The sequence below is a fragment of the Eutrema salsugineum genome, unplaced genomic scaffold, assembly GCF_000478725.1.
Source record: "Eutrema salsugineum unplaced genomic scaffold, Eutsalg1_0 scaffold_11, whole genome shotgun sequence".
Classification (NCBI taxonomy): domain Eukaryota; kingdom Viridiplantae; phylum Streptophyta; class Magnoliopsida; order Brassicales; family Brassicaceae; genus Eutrema; species Eutrema salsugineum.
In genome coordinates this window covers 7,497,701-7,525,602 of record NW_006256901.1, presented here as the reverse complement: position 1 = coordinate 7,525,602, position 27,902 = coordinate 7,497,701, and the positions used below count along the sequence as shown (strand labels likewise).

The window sequence follows — 27,902 nt, the reverse complement described above, 5'->3', positions numbered from 1 at the left end:
CGTGGTTACCGTCTCTGAATGTGTAGAAATCGCACTCGCTCAGAGAAAAGTCAGATGACATGCACGTACCTCGCAAAAAGAACAAACTTGTTAGTAAAAATCCTTACTAGTGTTTCCCTCTTTGATTCACTCACTCTCTTATTAATCTCACAAACCCACAAGAGATTTTCTTCCGGTTCTAAAGGAGTTAATCGAATCACGATGACTGCCTCTAGGTTCCCTTGGTTTATCAAATGTTTGAAAGGAGAAGAATAAGGAAAGATAGATAGAAAAGAGTACGGTTTTTTTTTTTTTTTTGACTTTTGAACTTCCTGGGGTTTTTTAATTGGACTTTTCGAATTCCTTTTTTTTTTATAACGGAAATATCAAAAGGGATGAGAAAAGGCGGAAGTTAAAGAGATAGATAGACACTACCGATTAAGCAAGTGGGCTCTGATACCACTTGATACGATTTCCTTAGGATTTGCACTTGCTTGCTTGGTAGAGGTTGATAAACTCGGCCAAAACGGTTTGGTCGGAGAGATGCTAAGGGGTGAGAGGATGTCTCGAAGATTCGTAGGCCCAGCTCGCGAGAAACAGAATCGGATCGAGGTGATGAGAACACCAAGTGTTGATCTCGCGGGTCAAGGATGAACAGGCGTGAGACTTGATCTCGAAAATCCTGTTGCCCCTAAACTACTTTGAACGAAATCGAACAAGATGTAAAGGAAAGGCTGCGTCAAATCCTATGGATTGAATCCGATAAACCAGATAGAAACTTTCAAAACTAACCACCTAAAAAAGGAAAAACTCAGAAAAAATAAGAGAAAATCTCGATTTTATTGATGAAAAGTGAATGACCAAATACAAAGGAGTCTGGCTCTTTATATAGAGTCGTAAAAAGAAGTGCAAAAGACAAGAAAATAAATGAAAGCATTAACTAAGTTTGAATGACCACTCGGCTCCCTTTGAATGTCCTTTCGGCTCTTTTCTTGCGAGTGATCCTTGGGCTTCTCGGATAAGAGAGAGATGTGGCCCCTTAACCTCATTAAAACCTCATCCGGTAAACCCAGTGGGACAAACCCGGATGCAAGGAAAAAGAGTGTCAAGGAACTACACCGTCCGAGTTGGTTAAAAGCGTTATAGCTCGGTCGTGAAATGTAGCGTCCGTATACTTGGCTTTCAGCTCGGTGCATAACCTCCAAACAGCTATAGATAGCTTCTTGGCTCGGGACCGTGTAATTGGACCAGTGAGCTCGGATAAATCCGTACTTGGGTCGTCCACCTCGTCTGGCTTCCCGTCCTGAACCTCCACCTTGCTTAGGTCGGCCACTTGGTCTTGCCTTCCGGTCTGGATTAGTTCTCCGGACTGACCCTCAGTTCGCACCTCGTCCATGCTCGTATCATTCCCCCCCCCTCTTGAAAAGGACTTGTCCTCAAGTCTGGTCCATCTGGAAGAAAGGGAACTAAGTCAGAAATATTAAAACTCGAGCTGACCGTGTACTTACCTCGGAGGTCGATCTGGTAGGCGTTGTCGTTGATGCGGTTCAAAACCGTGAAAGGTCCATCGACTCGGGGTAAAAGCTTGGACTTCTGTTCCTCAGGAAAACGTTCCTTCCTTAGATAAATCCAAACTTGGTCGCCGGGCTCAAACGTTCTTTTGCTTCTTCCTTTGTTCGCTTTCCTTTGAAATTGCTCGGTTTTCTTTTGAATGTTTTCCTTGGCTTTCTTTTGAATGTTTTCCTTGGCTTTCTCGTGCATCTGTTTAACCAGTTCGGCCCTTTTCTTGCCATCTAGATTAAGTCTTTCACTCATACGCAAAGGGGTTAGATCAAGCGGAGTAAGTGGATTAAACCCATACACAAGTTGAAAAGGAGAAAACATTGTAGTCGAATGAACCGAATGATTATAAGCAAACTCAACGTGTGGCAAGCAATCTTCCCAAGTTCTGAGATTCTTTTTAATCACAGATCGCAACAAAGCTGACAAAGTTCGATTAACTACTTCAGTTTGTCCATCAGTTTGAGGGTGACAAGTAGTTGAGAAACAAAGTTTAGTTCCAAGTTTTGACCAAAGGGTTTTCCAAAAATAACTAAGGAACTTAGTGTCCCGGTCTGAAACAATGGTTCTAGGAACCCCCATGCAATCGGACAATCTCCCTAAAGAACAGGTCGGCCACATTGGAAGCATCATCGGTCTTATGACATGGAATGAAATGGGCCATTTTAGAAAACCTATCTACGACCACAAAGACCGAATCTCTACCTCTTCTAGTTCGTGGCAACCCTAACACAAAGTCCATGGAAATATCGGTCCAGGGCTCACTAGGAATGGGAAGTGGAGTGTACATACCTGGGCCTTGACTTCGGGTTTTAGCCATCTTGCAGACCGTGCATCGGCCACAGATCCGTTCCATGTCGCGTCTCAGGTGCGGCCAGAAGAAGTGGTCTTGCACCACGCTCAGAGTCTTAGCTACTCCGAAATGCCCCATTAGTCCACCTCCATGTGCTTCCCTAACAAGTAAATCACGAAGTGACGTGTTAGGTATGCATAACCGATTTTCATAAAAAAGATAGCCATCACTTTGGTAATATTTGCCATAGGCAAATTTCGAACTGGCTTGGTAGACTTCCTGGAAGTCTGGATCGGTGATGTAGGCATCCTTTATCATTTCGAACCCCAGCACCTTAGCTTCCAAGGTGGTAATCAAGGTGTATCAACGAGACAACGCGTCGGCCACTACGTTTTCTTTACCCTGCTTGTACTGGATGACATAGGGAAAGGTTTCGATGAATTCCATCCATCTGGCATGCCTCTTGTTAAGCTTCTGTTGGCCCTTTAAATGCTTGAGCGACTGGTGGTCCGTATGAATGACGAACTCCTTGGGCCACAGGTAGTGCTGCCAAGTTTGTAGGGCTCGGACCAACGCGTAGAATTCCTTGTCGTAGGTCGGGTAGTTCAAGGTTGCTCCACCTAGCTTCTCGCTGAAGAAAGCCACAGGTTTCTTCTCTTGCATCAGCACGGCTCAAATTCCAACTCCTGAGGCGTCGCACTCGATCTCAAACGTCTTGAGAAAGTCAGGTAGCACCAGCAAGGGCGCATGGGTGAGCTTGTGTTTCAAGAGTTGAAAGGCTTCCTCCTGAGGTTGCTCCCATTTGAACCCGACCTCTTTTTTTATGATCTCGGTCAGCGGCGCGGCTATCGTACTAAAGTCTCGGACAAAGCGACGGTAGAACCCAGCTAGTCCATGGAAACTCTGGACTTCGCTAACAGTCTTTGGGCTCGGCCAGTCCTGGATTGCTTTGATCTTTTCCTCATCGACCTGGATTCCCTGTGAACTCATAACAAAACCCAAAAAGACAAAGTGATCCGCACAAAAAGAACACTTCTTAAGATTTCCAAAGAGACGTTCTCGCCTAAGCACATCTAACACCCTTTTTAAATGCAACACATGTTCATCTAGGGTCTTGCTGTAAATCAAGATATCATCGTAAAGACCATGCTTAGTTTTAAAAGTCCATGCTTAGTTTTAAAAGTCGTTTTCCATTCATCACCTTCTTTCATCCTAATCTGGTGATAGCCACTTTTTAAATCCACTTTAGAAAATATGCATGCACCATGAAGCTCATCTAACATATCATCTAGCCTAGGAATAGGATGGCGATACTTAACCGTTATGTTGTTGATGGCTCGGCAGTCAACACACATCCTCCAAGTTCCGTCCTTCTTGGGCATGAGTAAGACCGGCACGGCGCATGGACTCATGCTCTCGCGAATATATCCCTTAGCCAGAAGCTCATCCACCTGTCTTTGAAGCTCCTTGGTTTTGATTGGATTAGTACGGTAGGCAGGTCGGTTAGGAAGGGTGGCTCCGGGTACGAAGTCGATTTGGTGCTCAATTCCTCGGATGGGTGGTAAGCCACCTGGGTCGTCTTCCGGAAAGACATCGGCGAATTCCTGCAAAACACGAGAGATCCTGCTCGGTAATACCGGTTCAGGGTTAGTATGACTAGCCAAAGCGTCTTTGAAGATGAGTAGAACAAAAGATTGCTTTGTAGCCAAGGCATATTTCACCTCGCTAGGCCTCACAAGAAATGATTCTTTGCTCACGGGGTTTCCCTCACAGGCCATTTCTAGGTTTTTCTCAGACTCTCTCTTTTGATGTGAAGGGTTTTGGGGATCGCTCAAGATATTTTTTCCTTTGGAATTTTGCTCCAGCTTAACTTGATCAAGATAGACTTCGTGTGGTGACAAGGGTGCTAAGATGATCTTGCTGCCTTGGTGCTCAAATGTATGTTTGTTTGAGAAACCATCATGGATCGCCTTTTTGTCAAACTGCCACGGCCGTCCTAGAAGTAAATGACCGGCCTCCATGGGTAGAACATCGCAGACGACCTCGTCCTCATATCATCCGATGGTAATTGGTACGGTGACCTGCTTAGTGACCTTGAATTGCCTCTGGTTATTGAGCCACCGTAAGTTGTACGGGTGAGGGTGCTTACGGGTTTCCAAACCTAGCTTGTCAACCATGCTAGTGCTAGCCACGTTGGTGCAACTCCCTCCATCGATTATCAGGCTGCACACCTTTCCTTGGACCAAGCACCGGGTGTAAAACAAGTTTTCCCTCTGATCTTCCTCCTTGATCCGTTCTTGTGCTATTAGAGCACGCCGAACTACAAGTAGCTCTCCAGATACAGCTCGCTCCTCGGTCTCTTCCTCGTCATAGACCGGCTCGGTTTCTTCCTCGTGATCGGATACGATCTCTCCGGTGTCGAGCAAAAGCATTGCCCGCTGGTTTAGGCATTTATTGGAGTAGTGTCCCTTTCTCCGACACTTAAAGCATTCGATGTCACGCGTCCTCGATGAATTGACCTCAGCCTTGCCTGTGTTCTGGTTCGGTCTGGTGTCTGTTCTCGGCTGATTTTTAGGTCGCGAGGGGTAGGTCGCCTTGTCGTCTCGGTAGTTCGGTCGCGAGCTAGCTCCAGGGGTAAAGCGATTAGTACCCTTTCGTTTGAGCTGTTGCTCCACCAGAATCGCCTTGTGTAGCATCTCGGCCATGTCGTTATACTCCTGTAACTCCATTCGATCCTGTAAATCCCGGTTCAAGCCACTTAGAAACCTGGCCATGGTCGCGTCCTCCGGCTCGAACACGTCGGCTTTGAGCATTAAGCGCTCCATTTCTTGATGGTAATCCTCCACGGATTTGGTTCCTTGCGTGAGTCTCCGAAGCTTGGTATGTAATTCCCGATGATAGTGGGATGGCACGAAACGCTGTCGCATGAGAGTGGCCATCTCGTCCCAAGTTTCCACTGGCCGTTCTCGGTTTCTATGTCGGCTGATCATGATCTGGTCCCACCAGTCTATGGCATAGCCATTGAACTCGGAAGCCGCCAAGTTGATCTTCTTCCTCTCCGATAGATCCTGGCAATTGAACACGATATCGACTTTCTTTTCCCATTCCAGGAAAGCATCTGGATCATTCTTCCCGTAGAAAAGGGGAATCCGTAGCTTCATGCCTCCTAGGTCGTTGTCGTTACGCCCTCGAGCCTGTTCGGCTTCTCGTCGTTCATGGACTGGTTGCTGAGGTCGTCCTCCTTCACGTCGGTAATTTCTGGCAGGAAAAAAATTGCCTCGGTCGCGGTCTCCTCCAGATTGGCCTCGGTGTGCACCACGGTTGCCTCGCGGCCTGACTCGGCTACTTCCAGACGAGTGATTATCCGCGTAGAATGGATTGTCCATCTCCTGCTCAAAATTTTGATCTCGGCGGATATGCAGCGGTTCCTCACGGTTTTGATCGTTGGCCTCCTCTTGTCTTGGCTGGACTTCAAGCCGATCCATCCGTTGGCTCATACGCTCCACCATTTCGGTAATCTGGTTGAGTTTGGCTTCCATCTCTTTGGGGGTGTACCAGCGAACGTGGTTACCGTCTCTGAATGTGTAGAAATCGCACTCGCTCAGAGAAAAGTCAGATGACATGCACGTACCTCGCAAAAAGAACAAACTTGTTAGTAAAAATCCTTACTAGTGTTTCCCTCTTTGATTCACTCACTCTCTTATTAATCTCACAAACCCACAAGAGATTTTCTTCCGGTTCTAAAGGAGTTAATCGAATCACGATGACTGCCTCTAGGTTCCCTTGGTTTATCAAATGTTTGAAAGGAGAAGAATAAGGAAAGATAGATAGAAAAGAGTACGGTTTTTTTTTTTTTTTTGACTTTTGAACTTCCTTTTTTTTTTAATTGGACTTTTCGAATTCCTTTTTTTTTTATAACGGAAATATCAAAAGGGATGAGAAAAGGCGGAAGTTAAAGAGATAGATAGACACTACCGATTAAGCAAGTGGGCTCTGATACCACTTGATACGATTTCCTTAGGATTTGCACTTGCTTGCTTGGTAGAGGTTGATAAACTCGGCCAAAACGGTTTGGTCGGAGAGATGCTAAGGGGTGAGAGGATGTCTCGAAGGTCCTTAGGCCCATCTCGCGAGAAACAGAATCGGATCGAGGTGATGAGAACACCAAGTGTTGATCTCGCGGGTGAAGGATGAACAGGCGTGAGACTTGATCTAGAAAATTCTGTTGCCCCTAAACTATTTTGAACGAAATCGAAACAAGATGTAAACGAAAGGCTGCGTCGAATCCTATGGATTGAATCCGATAAACCAGATAGAAACTTTCAAGGCTAACCACCTAAGAAAGGGAAAACTCAGAAAGAACAAAAGAAAATCTCGATTTTATTGATGAAAAGTGAATGACCAAATACAAAGGAGTCTGGCTCTTTATATAGAGTCGTAAAAAGAAGTGCAAAAGACAAGAAAATAAATGAAAGCATTAACTAAGTTTGAATAACCACTTGGCTCCCTTTGAATGTCCTTTCGGCTCCTTTCTTGCGAGTGATCATTGGGCTTCTCGTAACGGCCATTAACTAACTTCGGATAAGAGAGAGATGTGGCCCCTTAACCTCATTAAAACCCCATCCGGTAAACCCAATGGGACAAACCCGGATGCAAGGAAAAAGAGTGTCAAGGAACTACACCGTCCGAGTTGGTTAAAAGCGTTATAGCTCGATCCGTGAAATGTAGCGTCCGTATACTTGGCCTTTAGCTCGGTGCATAACCTCCAAACGGCTATAAATAGCTTCTTGGCTCGGGACCGTGTAATTGGACCAGTGAGCTCGGATAAATCCGTACTTGGGTCGTCCACCTCGTCTGGCTTCCCGTCCTGAACCTCCACCTCGCTTAAGTCGACCACTTGGTTTTGCCTTCTGGTATGGATTAGTTCTCCGGACTGACCTTCAGTTCGCACCTCGTCCATGCTCGTATCACTCTCTCTCTCTCTCGCTCTCGCTCTCGCTCTCTCGCTCTCGTTGGTTCACATACTACTTGTTCAAAGCTGCCTCCTAAATCGCTTTCACGTTTGATTTTATATTTTGGTTAGCGAGATTCACTCTACCTCTTCGTTTCTAAAACCACATAGAATCTGACATTTTAACACAAAGACTTTTGACTTTTTACATCTAACTTATATAGAACGATTCAGAGAAAGACTTTACTGATTGGATTTATCTTTGCTGATTGGACTTATCTTTGCTGATTGGACTTATCTTTGGTGATTGGACTTATCTTTGGTGATTGGATTTATCTCTGTAGTGTACATACAATCTACTGTTTTCTATATAACAAGATGAGGATGAAACCATTTAACCATCACAAATTCCCAGTTTAATTCTTTTTTTTTTTTTTCAGTTTTCGTATTCAAGAAAAATTGAATTGGTTAAAAGATGACGCAGAAAGGCTCTTCGAACACTTTGAGTATCATTCCTATTACTCTCTCTTTCCTCTTCTTATTCATTTTTAATTTTCAAAAATATATTTTCGGCTCCTACTAGACACTTGTGTCATCCCGAACAAAAGGATGCACTTCTCGAGTTCAAAAACGAGTTTGTGATCGGCAAACCTTCTTCATTTTGTATCACTTCTCATCTGAAGACAGAGTCATGGGGGAATAATAGTGACTGTTGTTATTGGGACGGTGTCACATGTGATCCCAAATCCGGAGAAGTGGTCAGTCTAGACCTTTCTTGCAGCTGCCTCCATGGCCACTTCCGCTCTAATCAGCTTTTTATGGTTCAAAATCTTCGTTCTCTAACCACTCTCGTCTTTTCATTTAACAATTTTAGCGGTCAATCCCGTCTTCAATTGGAAACTTTTCTCATCTTACTACTCTATCCTTTTCTGGAAATTCTATTAGTGGTTGGATTCCTTCTTCGATTTGAGACCTTTCTAATCTAAGAGTTCTCTACCTCTCTAGAAACACTTATGTTGGTGAAATCCCATCTTCACTTGCAAATCTTTCTAATCTCAGAGTTCTCGACCTCACTAATAACAATTTTGTTGGTGAAATCCCATATTCACTTGGAAACCCTGCTAATCTCAGAACTCTCTACCTCACTAATAACAATTTTGGTGGTGAAATCCCATCTTCAATTGAAAATCTTTCTAATCTCGTAATTCTCGACCTCACTAATAACTATTTTGTTGGTGAAATCCCATCTTCAATTGGAAACCTTTCTAATCTTGCATTTCTCAGCCTCGCTAATAACAATTTCCTCGGTGAAATCCCATCTTCACTTGGAATCCTTTATAATCTCATGTATCTCAACCTCTCATTTAACAAATTTGTTGGTGAAATCCAATCTTCACTTGGAAACCTTTCTAATCTCATACGTCTCTACTTCTCTGCTAACAATTTTGTTGGTGAAATCCCATCTTTACTTGAAAATCTTTCTCATCTCATATATCTCAGCCTAGCTCATAACAATTTTGTCGATGAAATCCCAATATCCATTTTTAAGTCAATCAACCTTGTGAAACTCGACGTTTATGGTAATCACCGCAGCGGAAGTCTGCCAGATATATTTTCCAGTGGAAGCAATCTAAGGTCACTAAATGTTGGTCACAACCAATTGGGAGGAAAACTTCCGAGATCTTTGGCTAGTTGCTCTTCCTTGGAGGTTCTAAACGTGGAGTTCAACAGATTCAACGATAGTTTTCCATTCTGGTTGAAATCTTTGCAACAACTACAAGTATTGGTCCTTCACTCTTATGACTTTCATGGGTCATTACAATATCATCCCAAAGTTGCTTTTGAGTTTCCTCAGTTGCGAATCATTGACATATCATATAATTCCTTCAGTGGAACCTTACCATCTGACTTCTTCATGTATTGGAGCGCGATGTGGTCAAAGGAACACCGTTCAGAATAAAAGTACCTTGGAGTTGGTGCCTATTATGAAGACTCGTTGGTTTTGATGAATAAAGGATTAGAGATGAAATATACAAGGATCCTTACACTCTTAACAGCCATTGATATTTCGGGAAATAGACTCCAAGGACCTATCCTAAATCCATTGCTCTAGTGAAGAATCTTATTGTGCTTAATCTGTCAAGCAATGGTTTCATTGGCAACATCCCTTCATCTTTAGCGAATTTGACTGAGCTCGAGTCTCTAGACTTATCGCATAACAATCTTTCGGGCCAAATTCCACCTGCTCTTGTCGACCTCACAAGGCTTTCTAAGATTGTTGTTTCACATAATCAACTCACTGGTCCGATACCGCAAGGCACACAATTTCAGACGCAAAATGCTTCGTCTTTCGAAGATAACCTTGGACTTTGCGGTCGTCCTCTCAGTATAAATTGTGGAGACATACATACAGAGCAATCACAAGAACCAGAAGAAGAAGAAGAAGAAGAAGATGAAGAAGAAGGAGTATTTAGCTGGACTGCAGCTGGCATAGCCTTAGCACCTGGAGTCATCATCGGATTGATTATTGGGCACATTATGGTTACAGAAAAGCCTCAATGGTTCATGAAGATTTCTGGCGTGACGAGGTAAATATTCAATCAACAATTCTTTTTGTGCAAATTAATACCATTGAAACTGATTCACCCTTTCCCATTTGATTTACAGTTTAACAATTCGGTTTTTTTACAAAACGGTGTAGTGAAGACATCTTGCGATCACTGGAATAGTCTCTCTCTCTCGATTTTGTTCAAGGTTGCCTCCGAAATCATTCTCATGTTTGATTTTGATGTTTTGTATTGAGAATCACGTTTAGCAATTGGTTTTAGGTCTCTATACTTCTGCTTGATGTGAATGTGTAAGGAAATTGAAGTATATTTGGAGTAGCTACTTGATAGATTGTTGTTATGTTATCAGTTAGTGGCATGTTGATTGTAGCAAATAGGGATATCTGGACTAGAAACTGTGAGACCATCATTATCCCTAAAACTCCATTAAAGGTTCTTATGTATTTTTTATTATTAATTATAGAATAAGAATTAATATTAAGAAACTCATTATTTATAATGGTGCATTGGTAAAACTTTGATCGGGTTTTTAAGGGAAAAAAATATTAAACACTGATGGAGAGAGAAAAAACATCAATGCAGAGAGAAAAAGCAGTCCATATTTTTTAATCCAATCTGCAGCAGACACTTGTCTAAGAAAAATCGATTCTTCATGCCCTAAATAAGAATTGGTTTTTCTAATTTTGAGCCATAAAACATTATTTTTAAACCAAAAAAGCTTAAGAAATCCAAATTAGATCTCCCGATAATGATGCTCTGAAATAGTTGGAAAAAGTTCTCTCACAATTTCTATTATATATATTTAAGACACATAGCACTAATCAAATTTGTAGAAAACTTTATTGAGAAATTGTGGTTTATATTGCAGCTATTAGCTATAGGACCAGTTCAACAGGCTGCTTAAATTCCTAAATTTGGCGATGCTCCTCCCTTACCTGTCTTGGTCTGTCTCTCTCGATGGTTCCGGAAGAAAATGTGGTATATTGAGGTCCTGTTGTTCTTTCTTTTAAATTATGTTTCATACCAAATCACCAATAATCATATCTCTCAAATTCGGCTGAAAAAATCAGTTTTGTCCAAGAAAAGCAACAACTTACTTTATGTATAGTTATAAAACCATATAATTTGTATACAACTAAGTCATCAAATATAAGTTCTTTATCCAGAAGATAAATTCGATCTTATGTTCGGTAGTCTGCACTACTGCTGTCGTTTTAACCATTCCAAATCAGAGTAATGCTACCCAATTTATATAAACTAGGGATTAATCCACGTTGTAGCGCAGGAGATATTTTTTGACCTTCAATTACGTTAAATAATTTTGCAAAAACAATTATTTTGTAAAAACAATTATTTTTCAAAAACAGTTATTTTGCAAAAATATTTATTTTATGAATTTTATAAAATGAGTTGATCTGTATATAGAGTCATTTTTATTTTTTTGGTTTGAGTTAATTATAAAATGAGTTAATTATTTTATGAAGTCACTTCACCACAAACTTTTTTTAATTGAAAGTCAAATTTTTTATGTCAAATTTTTGGTAAAATAACTAAAAAAAAATATTTTTGTATATAATTAAGTAAATATAACAAATTATAGTAAAATATATTTATATCATAACTTTTAGTCTTCACTTTTATATTATTTAATTGTGAAATTTTTAATTTTCACGTTTTTTAATTAAATATACTTTATGATATCATTTGAAACAAAAAAAATATAAAAACTATCATAGTTTTGAATACAGAAACTAAATAATAAATATACTCTATTAAATGAGAAACAAAACCTTTCCATATTTTTTTCAATAGATTTGAAAGACAACTATATTGTTTCCTATTTTAATTATTCTTTGCTATTTGTAATGACATATCATGTAATATTTTACAAAATAAAGATTATTTCTTTAAATGTCTACTTAAATAATAATATAGAGACTAGGATTGAACCCGTGCGACAGCGACTGATTTCTCCGATCTAAAGATTTATGTGAACTAGAGATCGATATGTTTTTACAAAAAAGTTATAATGAACATCAAATCCAAAAGTATAATTGTTGTCTCATGGCTATACCCACCTACATTATGGAGCAATTCGGTTGGCGTTAACCCTGCATGGAAGAAAAGGCTTATCCGTCGTAGCAAGAGTTGCCCTACTCGACACTAGATACAGAGAATACCAGCATGCTTGCATAACAACAATTCAGACGACCCTGAATGCTGGCACGATATTTGTCACTCTCTACCCCAACTTCAACATATCACTTGAAGACCCTCAAATCTTCCAAAACATGCAAATCCAGCTACAAATCACAGGCGCTCCCCAAGTTGGCAACACATATGTAGCAACACTCCACCATCAGATGGCGTATAGGGTCCAAAACCATGTTATGACCTCAGTCTCCCGCGAGACACAGGAGCTGCACTGCTTATACAGCTAGAATCTCAACACAGTCCATCATGCATCCATATCCCCAGGCAAATCCCTAGAGAAGAATTAGTCAAATTACTTCTAGAATCTTGACAAATTACGAAAAGCTTCATGAAAGCAGCGTACCGATTCAATCCGTGGACTCTTCCATCTACAAGAGAAAAGACTGAGCAATCAAGATATCTTTCAAACAACAAGATGGTGAAAAATTACGGCATCCAGCATTTTGCACTGAGATAAATGCAATCTCTCCAGCCGAAGAAGTACAACCCCTGAGGCAATATTTGCCTGGTGTTCCAATAAACAAATTTAATGCAGCCGGAGACCCTATCTATGCATTCTCAGACGAAACAGGTCACACATTCTTTGACGTCTGTGACTGTGACTATTGCTTAATTGATATATCATGGTTTTTATGGTTTTTAACCATGGTATAGGTCTTATTTATAGTTTTTTTAGTGTCTTTCGAGTCTTTTGGAGTCTTTTCAGGTCATAGGTACGTTTGGAGCTTAACTGGAGACTTTGGAGCACTTTGGAGCTTAATCAAGATCAAATTCGTCAAGTATGGATTTTGTGCTTTAGTGACGCTCGACACCATGGAGAGTGACGCTCGACACTTGTCAGAGAAATAAGGAAAAGGTGATTTTGTTTCCTATTTGAAGAAGGAGTTGGGCCTAAACGTTTCCAAGGAAGCCCAAAACGTGTCTTAGAGATATATATAGGATTTTTATTCCCTTTTTACGATTACCTTAGATTTTTGAGAGAGAGATACTCTGAGTTTTCGGCTTTTGCGATTTCTGAGCTTGGGGAGACAAGTCTGAACTCTGTTCGTTTAGAGAGAAGATTTCGAACCCCTTTATCTATTTCGATTTAATCTATTGCTTTCTATTCATCATGTTTGTTGTTTCAATAACCATGTCTGAGTAGATCACCTGTTAGGTTTAGGGTTTAATTAGGGTTTTCTTTGAATGTTTGATTAACTTGCTAGTTAGGGTTCATATCTGTTAGTTCTTCATCTTAGGTTGTTCTTAATGCTAATTCTGGATTGATCACCTAGAACTTAGATCTTAGGTTGCTTAATTGACCCGGAAGTGTAATGAATGACTGGAAAGAACCTAGGTTGAGCAAAGTAACTATTCGCAAAGGAATTTGGTTTAGATACTTTGTGAACATATCGAACTTGTGCATTAAGGCTGGTTTAAATCTGTAGGATTTGCAAAGGAATTTGGGATTCTAGGATTTTAACTTAGATAATTCTCACAACGGAAGTTGGTTAATTATAATTCTGTGTTTCGAGTTCAAGAACCGAGCTTAATAACTGAACCCTGATTAGTTAAGTTGATCTGCATTCATTGATCTCCTGAAAACGCCCTAGACCTAATCCTTATCCAATCGAATTTACAAACCGTTTCACTGTTGCTTAATTTGTTTCTGTCGCATTGCTATTTACTTCCTATATTTCTGCTTAGCGTAACTCTATCTCTACAAGGTTTATTGAGTGATCTCTTGTCTCTGTGGTTCGACCCCTAGATACTACAACTGCACATCTGTGCTCTTGCAGAGTAGCTTAGGGATTAAGCTTTGAGCAGATCAAGTTTTGGTGCCGTTGCCGGGGACCAGATTTCGCCATTAAACCTAGTTTTTGAGTTTTCGACTAAGTTTTTTGACTTAGTGTCGAGCGACACCACAGTGGTGTCGCGCGACACCTTTCTTTTTATAACCTAATTTACTTATTCGTTTTCTCTCTTTGTTTTTGGTGTTTCAGGTTTATGCATACTCGTGGAACCAGAAGCAACAAGGACATCCCGCTAGTGAATTTGAGCAATGAAGAGCTAGCTGAGTTAGAGCGAACGAACAGGAAAGCAAGAGATCCGGCAATGATGGAAAACGCCAATGGACTTGTTCGTGATGATGATGGAATCTGGAGAGACCAAGAAGGTCATGTGTGCAATGCGAGAGGCCAAAGGCTTGATGGAGATGGTAACATCATTCCACCAGCGCCTTTACCAGTGGATGTTGTTGACCAGAATCCATCACCTGCACCGCGTGGGAATGCTGTGATCGTTCCACATCAGAGGAACGTTCCAGAAGATCGGAATGTGAGAGAACCTGCACCTGCAGCTGGTCGTGGACGAACACTTGGAGATTACAACAAGCCTGAGCAGTTCTATGCAAATCGTTCTGCGATTCGCGCCCCTGCGTTTCAAAGAAACGATTTTGAGCTGAAGCCTGTGTACTACACTCTTGTTGGTCAGCACCCCTTTCATGGCCACTCTCATGAGCACCCTATGGATCACATCGAGAGGTTTGAGGACTTGGTCACCAGCATCAAATACAATGGAGTGTCCAATGATTTCCTCCTCTGCAAGCTGTTTCCTTACTCTCTTGCTGGAGAAGCAGCTAACTGGTTGAAGCAGTTGGAGCCAGGATCACTCACCACTTGGGAAGAGACCAGGAATGCTTTCCTGCACAACTTTTTCGATGATGCTAGAGGACGAAAATTTCGACTTTCTCTCAGGAACCAACTGAAGCATTCAAAGCTTCTTGGGTGCGATTCAAATCGTACCAGCGAGACTGCCCCTATCATGGCTTCAGCGATGTGCAGTTGCTGGGTATCTTCTTCAGAGGTATCGACTGGAGATATCAGATGGCACTTGATGCAGCAAGCAATGGTAACTTCAACACCAGATACCCAAAAGAAGCTGTTGAGCTCATCGAAGATTTGGCATCCAGCAATTGCACCAAGAATGCAGATCTTGATGCGAAAGAAGCAAGCTGGGAACATGGATAGATTGCAGATCGCTGAGGTGAAAGCTAAACTTGACTCTGTGCACAGCCTTTTAGTGGGTAAGAAGTCTGTCAGATTCGCACAGGAGGTGGAGAGTTTCGAACCTGAGGATGAAGCTGAGGAAGAGGATGTCAACTTTGTCAGTGGATCAGGATTTCAGGGTCAGAGGTTTGGTAATCAGCAAGGTAACAGAAGCTACAGTGGAAATTACAGTGGAAACAATCAGCGGAGTACTTTCAACAGTAATCAGAACTTCTCTGGTTATACGCCTAAGCCTCAAAACCAGAAGCCCTTTTCCAACAACAATTTCTCCAGAAATTACAGCACTCCTTCATCTCAACCTCAAAATCCTGACAATGAGATGAAGTCTATGCTGGAACAAATTCTGGAAGGACAGCAGAAGCTCACCGTGGACATTAATGGGAAGATGGATGCTCTCTATCTTGATCTGAATGGAAAAATCGAAGCTCTGAACACCCATGTCAAGCAGCTCGATACCCAGGTTGCTCAAACTGCAGGTTCTGTTAAAAGGCAAGAAGGTTTTCTTCCTGGGAAGACTGACACCAATCCAAGGCATCACTGCAGTGCTATCACGTTGAAGAGTGGTAAAAATCTGAGTTCAGAGCCCAAAAAGACTCCTGCACCTGAAGTCGTGGATTTGGAAAACCCTGAAGAAGTTCCTGAGATTGCAGAGCCGGTGACGAGCGACACCACCATTAGTGTCGCGCGTCACCAATTGCAGAGCGAAGCTGGTGATGCTCCGAATCCGAAATCTGCAGAGGAGAAAACCAACAAACCTAAAGTTCCTTACCCAAGGAGCCCTAGGAAGTCCAAGCAAGAGCTTGATGATGCACGATGCAAAGCATTGATGAAAAAGCTTGTGATTGAGATACCTTTGGTTGATGCTGTAAAAATCACTCCTGTTATCAGACGTTATGTGAAGCGAATGGTGACCAATAATCTCAGCCATGAACAAGGGGTGATGATGATTTCTGAGCAAGTCAGTGCAGTGATTCAGAACCGAATTCCAGAGAAGCTGTCTGATCCAGGAAGCTTTGTCTTGGATTGCTCTATATTCACAGAGAGATTCAAGAGATCGCTGTGTGATCTGGGTTCAAGTGTTAACCTCATGCCTTATTCAGTAGCTGTCAATCTCAGTATGACTGACTTCAAGCCGATGAGGATATCTCTCATCCTAGCTGATCGTTTGACAAGGATACCTGAAGGGGTGCTAGAGGATGTTCCAATCTAGGTTGGAGACTGCATGATACCAACTGATTTTGTGGTTCTGGAGTATGGTGAGGAGCCTAAAGATCCTCTTATCCTTGGGAGACCTTTTCTAGCTACAGCAGGCGCTATTATTGATGTCAGGAAGGGCAGGATCGCTCTGAATGTTGGAGATCTGGTGATGAACTTTGACATGGACAAGCTGATGAAGAAGCCCACCATCGATGGTCAGACCTTCTATGTCGACACTCTCACAGAGTTTGCTGAGGAGATTTTCCATGAGATGCTGCCTACAGACCCACTTGAGAGAGCTCTGACCACGTCTGCATCTGAAGCTGAACACTTGGACGAAATTTCAGCATCTTACTCGAAGATGTTGGACTCCAGCGAGCATGTGATGCAGCTAGCATCACAGATTGAACAGCTTGAGACTCCTGAGAAGGTGAAGCAGCTATCCGACTGGAGTGAGGAGAAAGCGCCCAAGATTGAGTTCAAACAACTCCCTGCAGGACTAAGGTACACATTCCTATGCTCTAACTATACTTATCCAGTCATTATCAACTCTTCCTTGAACAATGCTGAGGTTACCTTACTACTGAGCAAGCTGCGCAAGCATCGCAAAGCTTTTGGCTATTCTCTTGATGATACTTCAGGTATCTCACCAGACTTGTGCATGCATCGAATTCACCTCGAGGATGAGTCGAAGTCATCGATTGAACACCAGCGCAGGTTGAACCCTAATCTGAAAGACGTCGTCAAAAAGGAGATCATGAAGCTGCTGGAAGCTGGAATCATCTATCTAATTTCAGATAGTGCTTGGGTCAGTCCTGTGCACGTGGTTCCTAAGAAAGGAGGGGTTACAGTTGTGAAAAATGACAAAGATGAGCTGATTCCGACGCGCACAGTGACTGGACACAGGATGTGCATCGATTACAGGAAGCTGAATGCAGCGACCAGGAAATATCACTTCCCATTGCCCTTTATTGATCAGATGCTGGAGAGACTTGCAAGCCATCCCTACTACTGCTTCCTCGATGGGTACTCAGGATTTTTCCAGATCCCTATCCACCCAGATGATCAGGAGAAGACCACCTTTACATGTCCATACGGCACTTTCGCATATCGCAGAATGCCCTTTGGACTTTGTAATGCTCCTGCGACATTTCAGAGATGTATGATGTCCATCTTCACTGACATGATTGATGATTTCATGGAGGTCTTTATGGATGATTTCTCAGTTTACAGATCATCTTTTAAGGACTGTCTGGATAATCTCTGCAAGGTTCTGGCTCGCTGTGAAGAGAAGCACTTGGTCCTTAACTGGGAAAAGTGTCACTTTATGGTCAGAGATGGGATTGTGCTTGGGCACAAGGTTTCTGCAGCTGGCATAGAAGTGGATCGTGCGAAGATTGACGTCATGACGAGCTTGCCACTACCTGATTCTGCGAAATCGGTTAGAAGCTTTCTGGGTCATGCAGGGTTCTATCGTCGCTTCATCAAGGACTTCAGCAAGATTGCACGTCCTCTTACTGCTCTGCTATGCAAGGATGCTAAGTTTGAGTTTACAGATGAGTGTCTTGCTGCGTTCGAACAGATCAAACATGCTCTGATAAGCGCCCCTATCGTGCAACCTCCTGACTGGAATTTGCCTTTTGAGGTGATGTGTGATGCTAGTGATTTTGCTGTTGGTGCTGTTCTAGGACAGAAGAAGGACAAAAAGCTTCATGCAGTCTACTATGCCAGTCGAACTCTGGATGATGCTCAAAGGAATTACGCTACTACTGAGAAGGAGCTGTTGGCTGTGGTCTTTGCTTTTGAGAAATTTCGACCATACCTTGTGGGATCGAAAGTGATTGTGCACACAGATCATTCTGCACTCAAATAGTTGATGCAGAAGAAGGATGCAAAGCCGAGATTTCTGCGATGGGTGTTACTCCTTCAAGAGTTCGATATTGAGGTCAAGGACAAGAGGGGTGTTGAGAATGGTGTGGCAGATCATCTCTCACGCATCAGGGTTGAAGACGACATATCCATAGACGATTTCCTGCCAGAAGAGAATGTATACTATGTGGAAACCGAGTTCCAGAACAGGTTTGACGAAGAATTGCAGGTTTCGAATGGGAGAAACGTTAGTGTCGAGCGACACCACCACTAGTGTCGCGCGTCACCTTGCTCAGCCGAACACAGAGACCTCTCAAATTCGAAGCAGACTTCCTGAGATCAGTTCAGCTGCTGTATCTGCCACCCAACGTCCTTGGTATGCTGATATTGCCAATTATCTCGCTGCAGAGGCTGAGCCTGAGAACTTTAAAGGGTATGCGAAGAAGAAGTTCCTGAGAGAGCTACAAAGATATCACTGGGATGAGCCATATCTGTACAAGCACTGTTCTGATGGGATTTACAGAAGATGCATTGCAGAGTCAGAAGTTCCAGAGGTGCTGTTTCACTGTCATGGATCCGAATATGCTGGGCACTTTGCGACATTCAAAACAGTGTCTAAGGTTCTTCAAGCAGGCTTTTGGTGGCCTACCATGTTTCGCGACGCGCATGCTTTTATCTCGCAGTGCGATGCTTGTCAAAGGAGAGGAAAGATCAGCAAAAAACATGAGATGCCACAGAATTTCATCCTTGAGGTTGAGGTATTCGATTGCTGGGGTATCGATTTCATGGGTCCTTTCCCCTCTTCTTATGGGAACAAGTACATCCTGGTTGCTGTTGATTATGTTTCAAAGTGGGTCGAAGCCATTGCCAGTCCCACCAATGATTTTTCAGTGGTTCTTAAGATGTTCAAGACCATCATCTTTCCTCGATTTGGAGTGCCTCGAATTGTTATAAGTGATGGTGGTTCTCACTTCATTAACAAGATTTTCAAAAAACTCCTAAGGAAACATGGAGTTCATCATCGAGTCGCGACTCCTTATCACCCTCAGACAAGTGGACAGGTCGAAGTCTCGAATCGTCAGATTAAGGAGATCCTGGAAAAGACAGTGGGTAAAACTCGAAAGGATTGGGCTGCGAAGTTGGACGATGCACTCTGGGCGTACAGGACAGTGTTCAAAACACCCCTAGGCACCACACCTTTCCACCTGCTCTATGGAAAGCCCTGTCACCTTCCAGTGGAGATCGAACACAAAGCAGCCTGGGCGATAAAGCTGATGAATTTCGACATCAAGTCTGCTGCAGAAAGGAGACTGATACAGCTGAATGAGTTGGACGAAATCAGGCACCATGCCTATGAGAATTCGAAGTTGTACAAAGAGAGGACCAAGGCGTATCATGATTCAAAAATCCTCTCCAGGCAATTCGAACCGAATGATCAGGTACTTCTGTATAACTCTCGTTTGCAATTGTTTCCTGGTAAACTTCGTTCTCGATGGTCAGGTCCTTTCATAGTCAAAGAGGTTCGCCCCTATGGTGCTATCGTCCTCCTCACACCAGATGGTAGCAGAGAGTTCACAGTCAATGGACAAAGGGTAAAGCACTACTGGGCCAGAGCTGAGATTCCGGATGGACATATCGTGCCTCTGGATGATGCACCTCCTGCCTGAATCACCATCAAGTCAAGCTAATGACTTTAACTGGTGAGTCTGTAAATAAGTCTTTTGTTTCAGTGATTTTCGTTTTTCTTTTCGTGTTTTAGGTGAACAGGGCTGGTGTCGAGCGACACCATACTCGGTGTCGCCTGTCACTTGATTTTCAAAAAAAAAAAAAAAAAAAAAAATTAGGACCTAGCTTAACCGGATTTTCAGAACCGGAGTGGAATCGGGAGCGGATCGGGCCCGAGGAAATACCATTCACACTTTGCAAGTGTCGCGCGTCACCACCTTTTGTGTCGCTCGCCACTCACAAACAGGTTTTTGGACATTCTGGATATGAGGCGCTTGGGTTTGGATTCTGAGCTCCTGCGTTTGCTGACGAAGCTTGGATTGGGATCTATGGCTACCAGACCGTACGATCTGTTTCCCGACCTTGTTCGTCAGTTCTTAGCCTCTGTTCGTATCTACTACACCAACGAACATGCTCCGAACGCGCAGGAGGGCACTCTGACTTTCATGATCCGTGGAGTTCGTTACAGGCTTCATTTTCGCGACCTGTGTGCCATATATGGGTTTCGCAAGGACCTCCCGAGAGTCAGCCTTCCTACTCAGATGTTCGATGTGCAGGATTTCTGGTCCCATTTTGGGAATGGACGCTATGATTCGAAGACTACGTCCCAGACCGACGTGCGCCACCCTGTTCTGCGATGCCTCCTCCGTGTTCTAGGCAACACCATTCAGTGCAAGTCGACTCCGGGTAAGATGCGTCTCTCTGAGTTGGCTCTTCTCTATGTTGGCATTGGTGATTTGATAGATAGTGAGCACTACCGGAGTTCCGCGCACGCTACTGATGTCAACATGGGAGCCGTTTTCGCTCATCACTTGGTTTCTTTGCAAGCCAAGCCTTTTTCTGGAGCAGGTACGACGCAGCGGACTGAGTCTGTTGATAGCTTGCTGACCCCTATCTTCCAGCATTTTAGGATCAGCACGGAGAACAGCACCATTGTCACGACTCGCCGAGTTATTGATTTGGATCACCTGCGCCACGCCTCTTGGATCAACCACAACCATCAGTGGTCTTTTCGCACTGCAGCTGGTTCCTTCCGGATTCAGCTCCCTGATCGTGCACGCACTGACATAGGCACCGAATGCGCTGCACTTCGTTTCATGCCAGAGAGGAGAGTCTTGATTACTGTAACTCGCGGTTCTTCTTCCAGAGCTCGTGCTTCCACTTCCGAGGATGACCAGATACCTCGCTCTGCAGGAACCCCAATACTTCTCCCTGATCTTCCCACTGAGCCAGAGATTCCCATGGAGGCTGCTGCTTTCCAGCGGTATGACATTCAGAGTTTTCAGAGCATCTGGAGTGCCATCGCTACTCTCTCTCGCTGCGGATGTGTTCGCACTACTCGCCCGCGATCTCGCTCACCCACACCCTCTGATGATGCTACTACTAGCGATGAGGACTAGTTCCTTTGTCATTCTGGTTCTGTTTTCTTTTCTTTTGTTTTTCTTATCTTTTCTTTTCGTTTGTTTGAGTCTGTTGTGTCAGCTACACCTGTTGTGAGACTTTGTTGGACTTATGCTTTTATGGGTTGTATTGTTACTACTAACTTCTTTCTGAGTGATCTGACAGTGCTAACATAGATGATTCTCTATCCTGTTTGGTGGACTCATGTGTCTCTGATCGCGACGATTGCTCTCTGCACTGTGGTGTCGCGCGACACCATCATTGGTATCGCTCGTCACCACCCTTGCACTTTCGACCTAAGCTTATTTTCATCTGAATCTGAGCTGTGTGTTGGTCGACCTAACTGAGTAGTAAGATATTCTAACCCATTGCATTCATCCTTCTGACTTTCTCTTTTGTCACCAACTTCGGATTTGATTACACTGGGGACAGTGTTATTCAAGTCTGGGGGAGGTAGTTGCTGACATTGTGTCTGTTTTTCTTAAGAGTCAGTTGTGTCAAAACGTTTTTGAGTCAAAACCTGTTGGAGATCATGATGCTTTTCCTGGAATTATTGTGCTGACCTTTCACCTAAGTGACCACTGCTGCAAATTCAGTCTAGATCTGACTAATGAAAAATCCAAAGGCTGACCAGTTGACTAGAGGCGTCCATGTTTCCAACAGAATCCACTAACCTGAGCTAAGTTCTGAACTTCACTTTTAACTCGTTGATGTGACTAATGCCTTAGAGCTTGATTCCTCGTTCGTACTTGATCAATGAAAGCCTGTGTGAAATTTAATGTTGGTGTTTCTCTCCCTGTGACGAGCTAAGAAAAAGAAGAAAGAAAGAAAAAGGGCAAAAAGATTGAGATGATTTTCGCTTAGAAGTGAAGGGCTAGGAATGTTTCCAATGATCCAATTATTTTACTTCTAAGTTGGAATGATCACACAAAGGAAGGAAGTGAGGGATAGGAAAGTTTCCCATGACCCCACTATTCGCTGAAAACCTTTGATACAAGGTAAGGGGACAACTCGGGGACTCGATGGCAAACACCATCAGTACTCGCAGATTTACCCTTATCGAGTATATGCCATAAAAAAAAGAGAAAAAAAAAGATGATGAGTGTGCGAAAAGGATAAGTCTGGGGGAGAGAAAAGTACCAAAGTGTGTATGGCTGATTTGTTTGAGTATAGTACGGGAAAAAATCTAGAAGGTTCTTAGCATCTGAATCATCAGTGAGATCCAGCGATGAAGGTTTATGGACAATGTTGTGGAATTTTGGACTTAATCTGGAAAGTTGTGAATGTCTGCGGAGAAGTACATGGTGGTTCGATTTGGAATGATGAAGCAGTAGTTGAGTTGCAGGGTGACTGGTCAAAAGCGATGTTCCAATGAAAGGTTGAATCTCTGTGTTTTCAAACTTCTTTCTCTTATTTGGTATTCTGTTTGCTTGAGGGCAAGCAAATGCTAAGTCTGGGGGAGTTGATATATCATGGTTTTTATGGTTTTTAACCATGGTATAGGTCTTATTTATAGAGTCTTTTTAGTGTCTTTCGAGTCTTTTGGAGTCTTTTCAGGTCATATGTACGTTTGGAGCTTAACTGGAGACTTTGGAGCACTTTGGAGCTTAATCAGGATCAAATTCGTCAAGTATGGATTTTGTGCTTTAGTGACGCTCGACACCATGGAGAGTGACGCTCGACACTTGTCAGAGAAATAAGGAAAATGCGATTTTGTTTCCTATTTGAAGAAGGAGTTGGGCCTAAACGTTTCCAAGGAAGCCCAAAACGTGTCTTAGAGATATATATAGGATTTTTATTCCCTTTTTACGATTACCTTAGATTTTTGAGAGAGAGATACTCTGAGTTTTCGGCTTTTGCGATTTCTGAGCTTGGGGAGACAAGTCTGAACTCTGTTCGTTTAGAGAGAAGATTTCGAACCCCTTTATCTATTTCGATTTAATCTATTGCTTTCTATTCATCATGTTTGTTGTTTCAATAACCATGTCTGAGTAGATCACCTGTTAGGTTTAGGGTTTAATTAGGGTTTTCTTTGAATGTTTGATTAACTTGCTAGTTAGGGTTCATATCTGTTAGTTCTTCATCTTAGGTTGTTCTTAATGCTAATTCTAGATTGATCACCTAGAACTTAGATCTTAGGTTGTTTAATTGACACGGAAGTGTAATGAATGACTGGAAAGAACCTAGGTTGAGCAAAGTAACTATTTGCAAAGGAATTTGGTTTAGATACTTTTTGAACATATCGAACTTGTGCATTAAGGCTGGTTTAAATCTGTAGGATTTGCAAAGGAATTTGGGATTCTAGGATTTTAACTTAGATAATTCTCACAACGGAAGTTGGTTAATTATAATTGTGTGTTTCGAGTTCAAGAACCGAGCTTAATAACTGAACCCTGATTAGTTAAGTTGATCTGCATTCATTGATCTCCTGAAAATGCCCTAGACCTAATCCTTATCCAATCGAATTTACAAACCGTTTCACTGTTGCTTAATTTGTTTCTGTCGCATTGCTATTTACTTCCTATATTTCTGCTTAGCGTAACTCTATCTCTACAAGGTTTATTGAGTGATCTCTTGTCTCTGTGGTTCGACCCCTAGATACTACAACTGCACATCTGTGCTCTTGCAGAGTAGCTTAGGGATTAAACTTTGAGCAGATCACTAATGAGTAGCTCAGATGAAGAAGAAAACCCAAGGCGAAGAAAAAAGAAGTCATCCCAGCAAATTTTCAAAGAACGATACGAATCTGGAGACCCAGAAGTTGGTCTTCTTGAAGAACCAATAGGGAAGGAGTTTGAATACTATGTCTTGTATTCAAACAGATCAACTCCACCAACACCTGACAGTGAAGATGTCCGCACATGTTATATGTTCGGTTCTTCGTCCTCTCAAGAGCCAACATTTCCAACACGAGAATTTGAAGAAGGCAACATCAGGCACTCATGGAAAATCAGAAATCCGAACGTTAAAAATCCAGATGGAACGGCAAAACAAGTCAGTGCAGCAGAAGCAACTTTAAATTGGCAATCAGAAAACGCTATGGTCCAAAACCATCTCTTGAGCCAAATCGATAGAAAGATATCTATTATGGACCTTTCAATCAAAGAAATTAACAAAAGGATAAGTTCTCTTCATCAAGAACTCTTACACCTGGTGACTACTGTTTCCACAACTTCCCCACTCATGTACCAAAAGGAGTCAGAGCTAAGATCCCTTAAAGCCCAATTACAATCATTACAAAACCAGCCCAAAACACAGACCCCAATGCCATATGATCTCTTCACACCATATCCTATATATTCTCCACCAGCCATGACCCAAACACAACCTCTCTCCTTTTCCCATGACCCAAGTATCTTTGGATCATCCTCCTTCCTACCAACAAGAATCAACGAGCAACGTCCTGCAAAAAAAAAACACCCAACTGTTCCTAAAGAAACTCCGAAGATTTCTGCGCCAGAAACCACGAAGACCACTTCACCTGAAAAGAGTGAAGCACATTTTATGGTGGAACACGCCAAAAATCCAATTTCTACATTTCTTGAACAAGTGGCAGAGCAAACAAAACCACCAAAGCAACAACGTTCTGCAAAAAGCCTGATGCCGCTACAAGAAAGTTCTAATGAGGAGTTCCTAATCCCAAACTTCATGATGGCCGAACCAAAAATAGAAGAAGAAGATATGGAAAGCGATGGCGGAAACATATCTGAAGACAGAAAGGAACCACAGAAGCCTCAAACTCCACCAGACTGAAATCCAAGAAGCCACACTGACTCACACAGTGGTTTCTCTTTCGACAATGTTTCCCCATCAAAATGGAGAGACAAAATCTACGAGATGCATGCCTGGCTCACCGAACAACTGCTCAACCCAGGAGCTACTCTCCCTACAGAAATAGACAAGCTAATCTCCAAATTTCATGGTCGTCTCAGACAGTGGTGGATCAGCCTTGGAGATTACAGACAGCTACAGATCCGCCAATCTCAATCAGTGGATACTGTGATTGGGCATATCCACAACGAATTCCTTGGCACATGGGATCACTATACAATCTAAGCAAGAGAAGAGTATATGAGCATGAGATGCTGCTCTTTCAAAAGAAAAGATCTCGAGAAGCACTATGAGAGGATGTCAAAAAGATTATACTCACTAAATGGAATTGACGATGTCAATCTCAAGCAGGCGTACTTGAACTCACGTCCAGAACCTCTTGGAAATGAGACATCTCGAATATTATCCCTAAAGAATATGACTCTAAGTCAAGCTTCTTTGGGAGAAATATACCAGATCTCGCTTGCAGCCCTCGAAAAGCTATGCAACCACCAAAAGTTCTTCAAACAGCTGCAAGAACAAGGAAAACTACTCGGAAGAGCATGTGACCATCTAGAGCTCTCCACCAAATGCAAAACAAAAAGGTGTGGATGTTCTACGAGCTATAAACAGGAGAAAAAATCCGGAAACAAATGGCAAAAGAGGTATCCCAAGCTATCTGGTGGAAAGAAATGGAAATTCTTCAGGAGAAAGAAACAAAGAGGCTACAAGAAATCTCACAGATGCTACATCTGCAAAAAGAAAGGACATTATGCAAAACAGTGTCCAAACAAGAAGAAGAGGGATAATCTCCTTGGATATCTAGCCCAAGTAGAAGACATTGACGACTCAGACATCGAGTCTATCTTCTCTCTTGATAATGAACCAACTGATGATACAGTCCTTGCAATGGGAATCGAGCATGATGATGAATTCTCAGAAGAATCTGAAACCGAAGAAGAAGAGGATGCTGACGACCAATTCATGCTTTTTGATCTCTACACCCTAGACTCATGCAAGGTTGAAGAGTCAAAAGAAGCAGATTTGGCGTATCTATCCCAACCAGCTCCAAATGCCAAGATCTACATCTTCCCTACCAAATACGATAAGCCTATACCGGTGATAGCCTTCTTTGATACGGAGATGCATCTTCAATCATCAAACCAGATATACTCCCATCAACCCATTGGGATCGATGTTCAGTGGTCTTCAAAGCAGCAAATGGGCAGATATTTCACATCTCCCTCATCAGTAAGCCCATCCATATCCAATTATTTCCAGGATATATGGTTAAATCTAAAGTATATGGGTCTGATCTTCCGGGAAAAGACTTCATACTTGGATTTGATATCCTCCATAGCCTTAAAAGAGTATATTGGCACCCAAAAGGCCTTAAACACAAAAACCACCTGTTACCATGGACAACCATTTCCCATTTTTACCCCATGGAACTCCTGAACCCCATCAAAGAAGAGATTACCAAGACCTCTTGTGCCAGTTCTCACTCAGAATTCCTCACCAAATGTTCTTCACCCCTATGGCAAAATCCAGACTTCCTCATATCCTTGCCATTCAAGAAAAATGAAGATATCAATCCCACAAAGGCCATCCAGGGATGAATCCAGATCATTATACTCTGGCACTTGAAGAAGTAAACCTACTCCAAAAGAAAGGTCTCATAAAAAAAACAACTTCACCATGGGCATGCGAGGCTTTCTACGTCAACAAAAGGGCATAACAAGTCCGAGGAAAATTGAAGTTAGTCATCAATTACCAGCCACTCAATCACTTCCTTGCTGATGACAAGTTTCCATTACCGAAGCGAGAAATCTTATTCCAAAGGCTCCCACAAGCACAAGTCTTCTCAAAATTCGACTTAAAAGCGGGATTCTGACAACTGGGAATCAAACCGGAGGATAGATCTAAAACAGGTTTCTGCATACCAGACCGTCATTTCCAATGGAAGGTTATGCCATTTGGACTAAAGGTGGCCCATCGCTATTTCAAAAAGCAATGACAAAGATATTCGAGCGAATACTTCCAAATGCGCTGGTATACATCGATGATATCATTTTGTTCTCTCCGGATATCGACGCCCATACCCGACTACTAGAGAAATTTCACAAGATCATCCAACAGTATGGCATCATGCTATCCGAGAAAAAGATGGCCATTGGAGAGACAGAGATAGATTTTCTTGGCATGCATATCTCAAAAGGGCAATACCACCTACAGCCTCACATTGCAACACAGCTGATGGTGATCCTGATGTGTGTGTCGAGGGTTGTCAAGTTTTACCCTAATTGAAATCAATAGCCGCAAGTGCACAGCTGATCAATTGTAGTACTTAGGGATCGAATCCACAGGGAAGGAGGATCTTTTGCTGCAAAAAGCCTTTGAAAATAAGTTAAAGTAAGGAAGTCTAGAACTAAACGGTTTAATGGGGGTTTGGTGGTGTCATTAAAATGTAAAAACGAAATATTAAAAGAGAGTACGGAAATTAAATGGCGTAATAACTAAACTTAACGAAAATACTAAAAATGATAAAAATGGATATTCTAATGCTTAAATGAAAATGAACTAAAAAGGAAAGACAATATTGAACTAAAGCTTAAAGAAAAATCGCAGGAAATCAATGGAGAAAAAAGGCGTTGGGCTTCAAGGAAGTTTTCTCAGGGGTACGGACGATTCAAAACATTGCTAGAGAGTAAATTTTGTAAGATCTTAGCTTAAACTTTTCGAACTGGAGTCACAGACGTATGAATACGCCACTGTCGTGATCATAGACA

General features: G+C 42.4%; 1 protein-coding gene, 1 long non-coding RNA gene and 1 pseudogene across 2 annotated transcripts; all 3 read left to right on the top strand.

Annotated features, from left to right (window-relative positions):
• Window positions 1–7,718: 7,718 nt before the first annotated feature.
• LOC112089893 lies at window positions 7,719–10,853 on the top strand. The gene is made up of 3 exons (XR_002901306.1): window positions 7,719–9,871; window positions 9,951–10,037; window positions 10,719–10,853. It is a non-coding gene; the product is annotated as an uncharacterized LOC112089893 (long non-coding RNA).
• A 1,026-nt stretch (window positions 10,854–11,879) lies between these two features.
• LOC112089805 lies at window positions 11,880–25,056 on the top strand (annotated as a pseudogene).
• On the top strand, window positions 17,636–19,844 carry LOC112089894. The gene is made up of 3 exons (XM_024160753.1): window positions 17,636–18,038; window positions 18,586–18,722; window positions 18,861–19,844. The coding sequence occupies exons 1-3, from the start codon at window positions 17,636–17,638 to the stop codon at window positions 19,842–19,844; spliced, it is 1,524 nt and encodes a 507-aa protein (XP_024016521.1).
• Window positions 25,057–27,902: the final 2,846 nt, after the last annotated feature.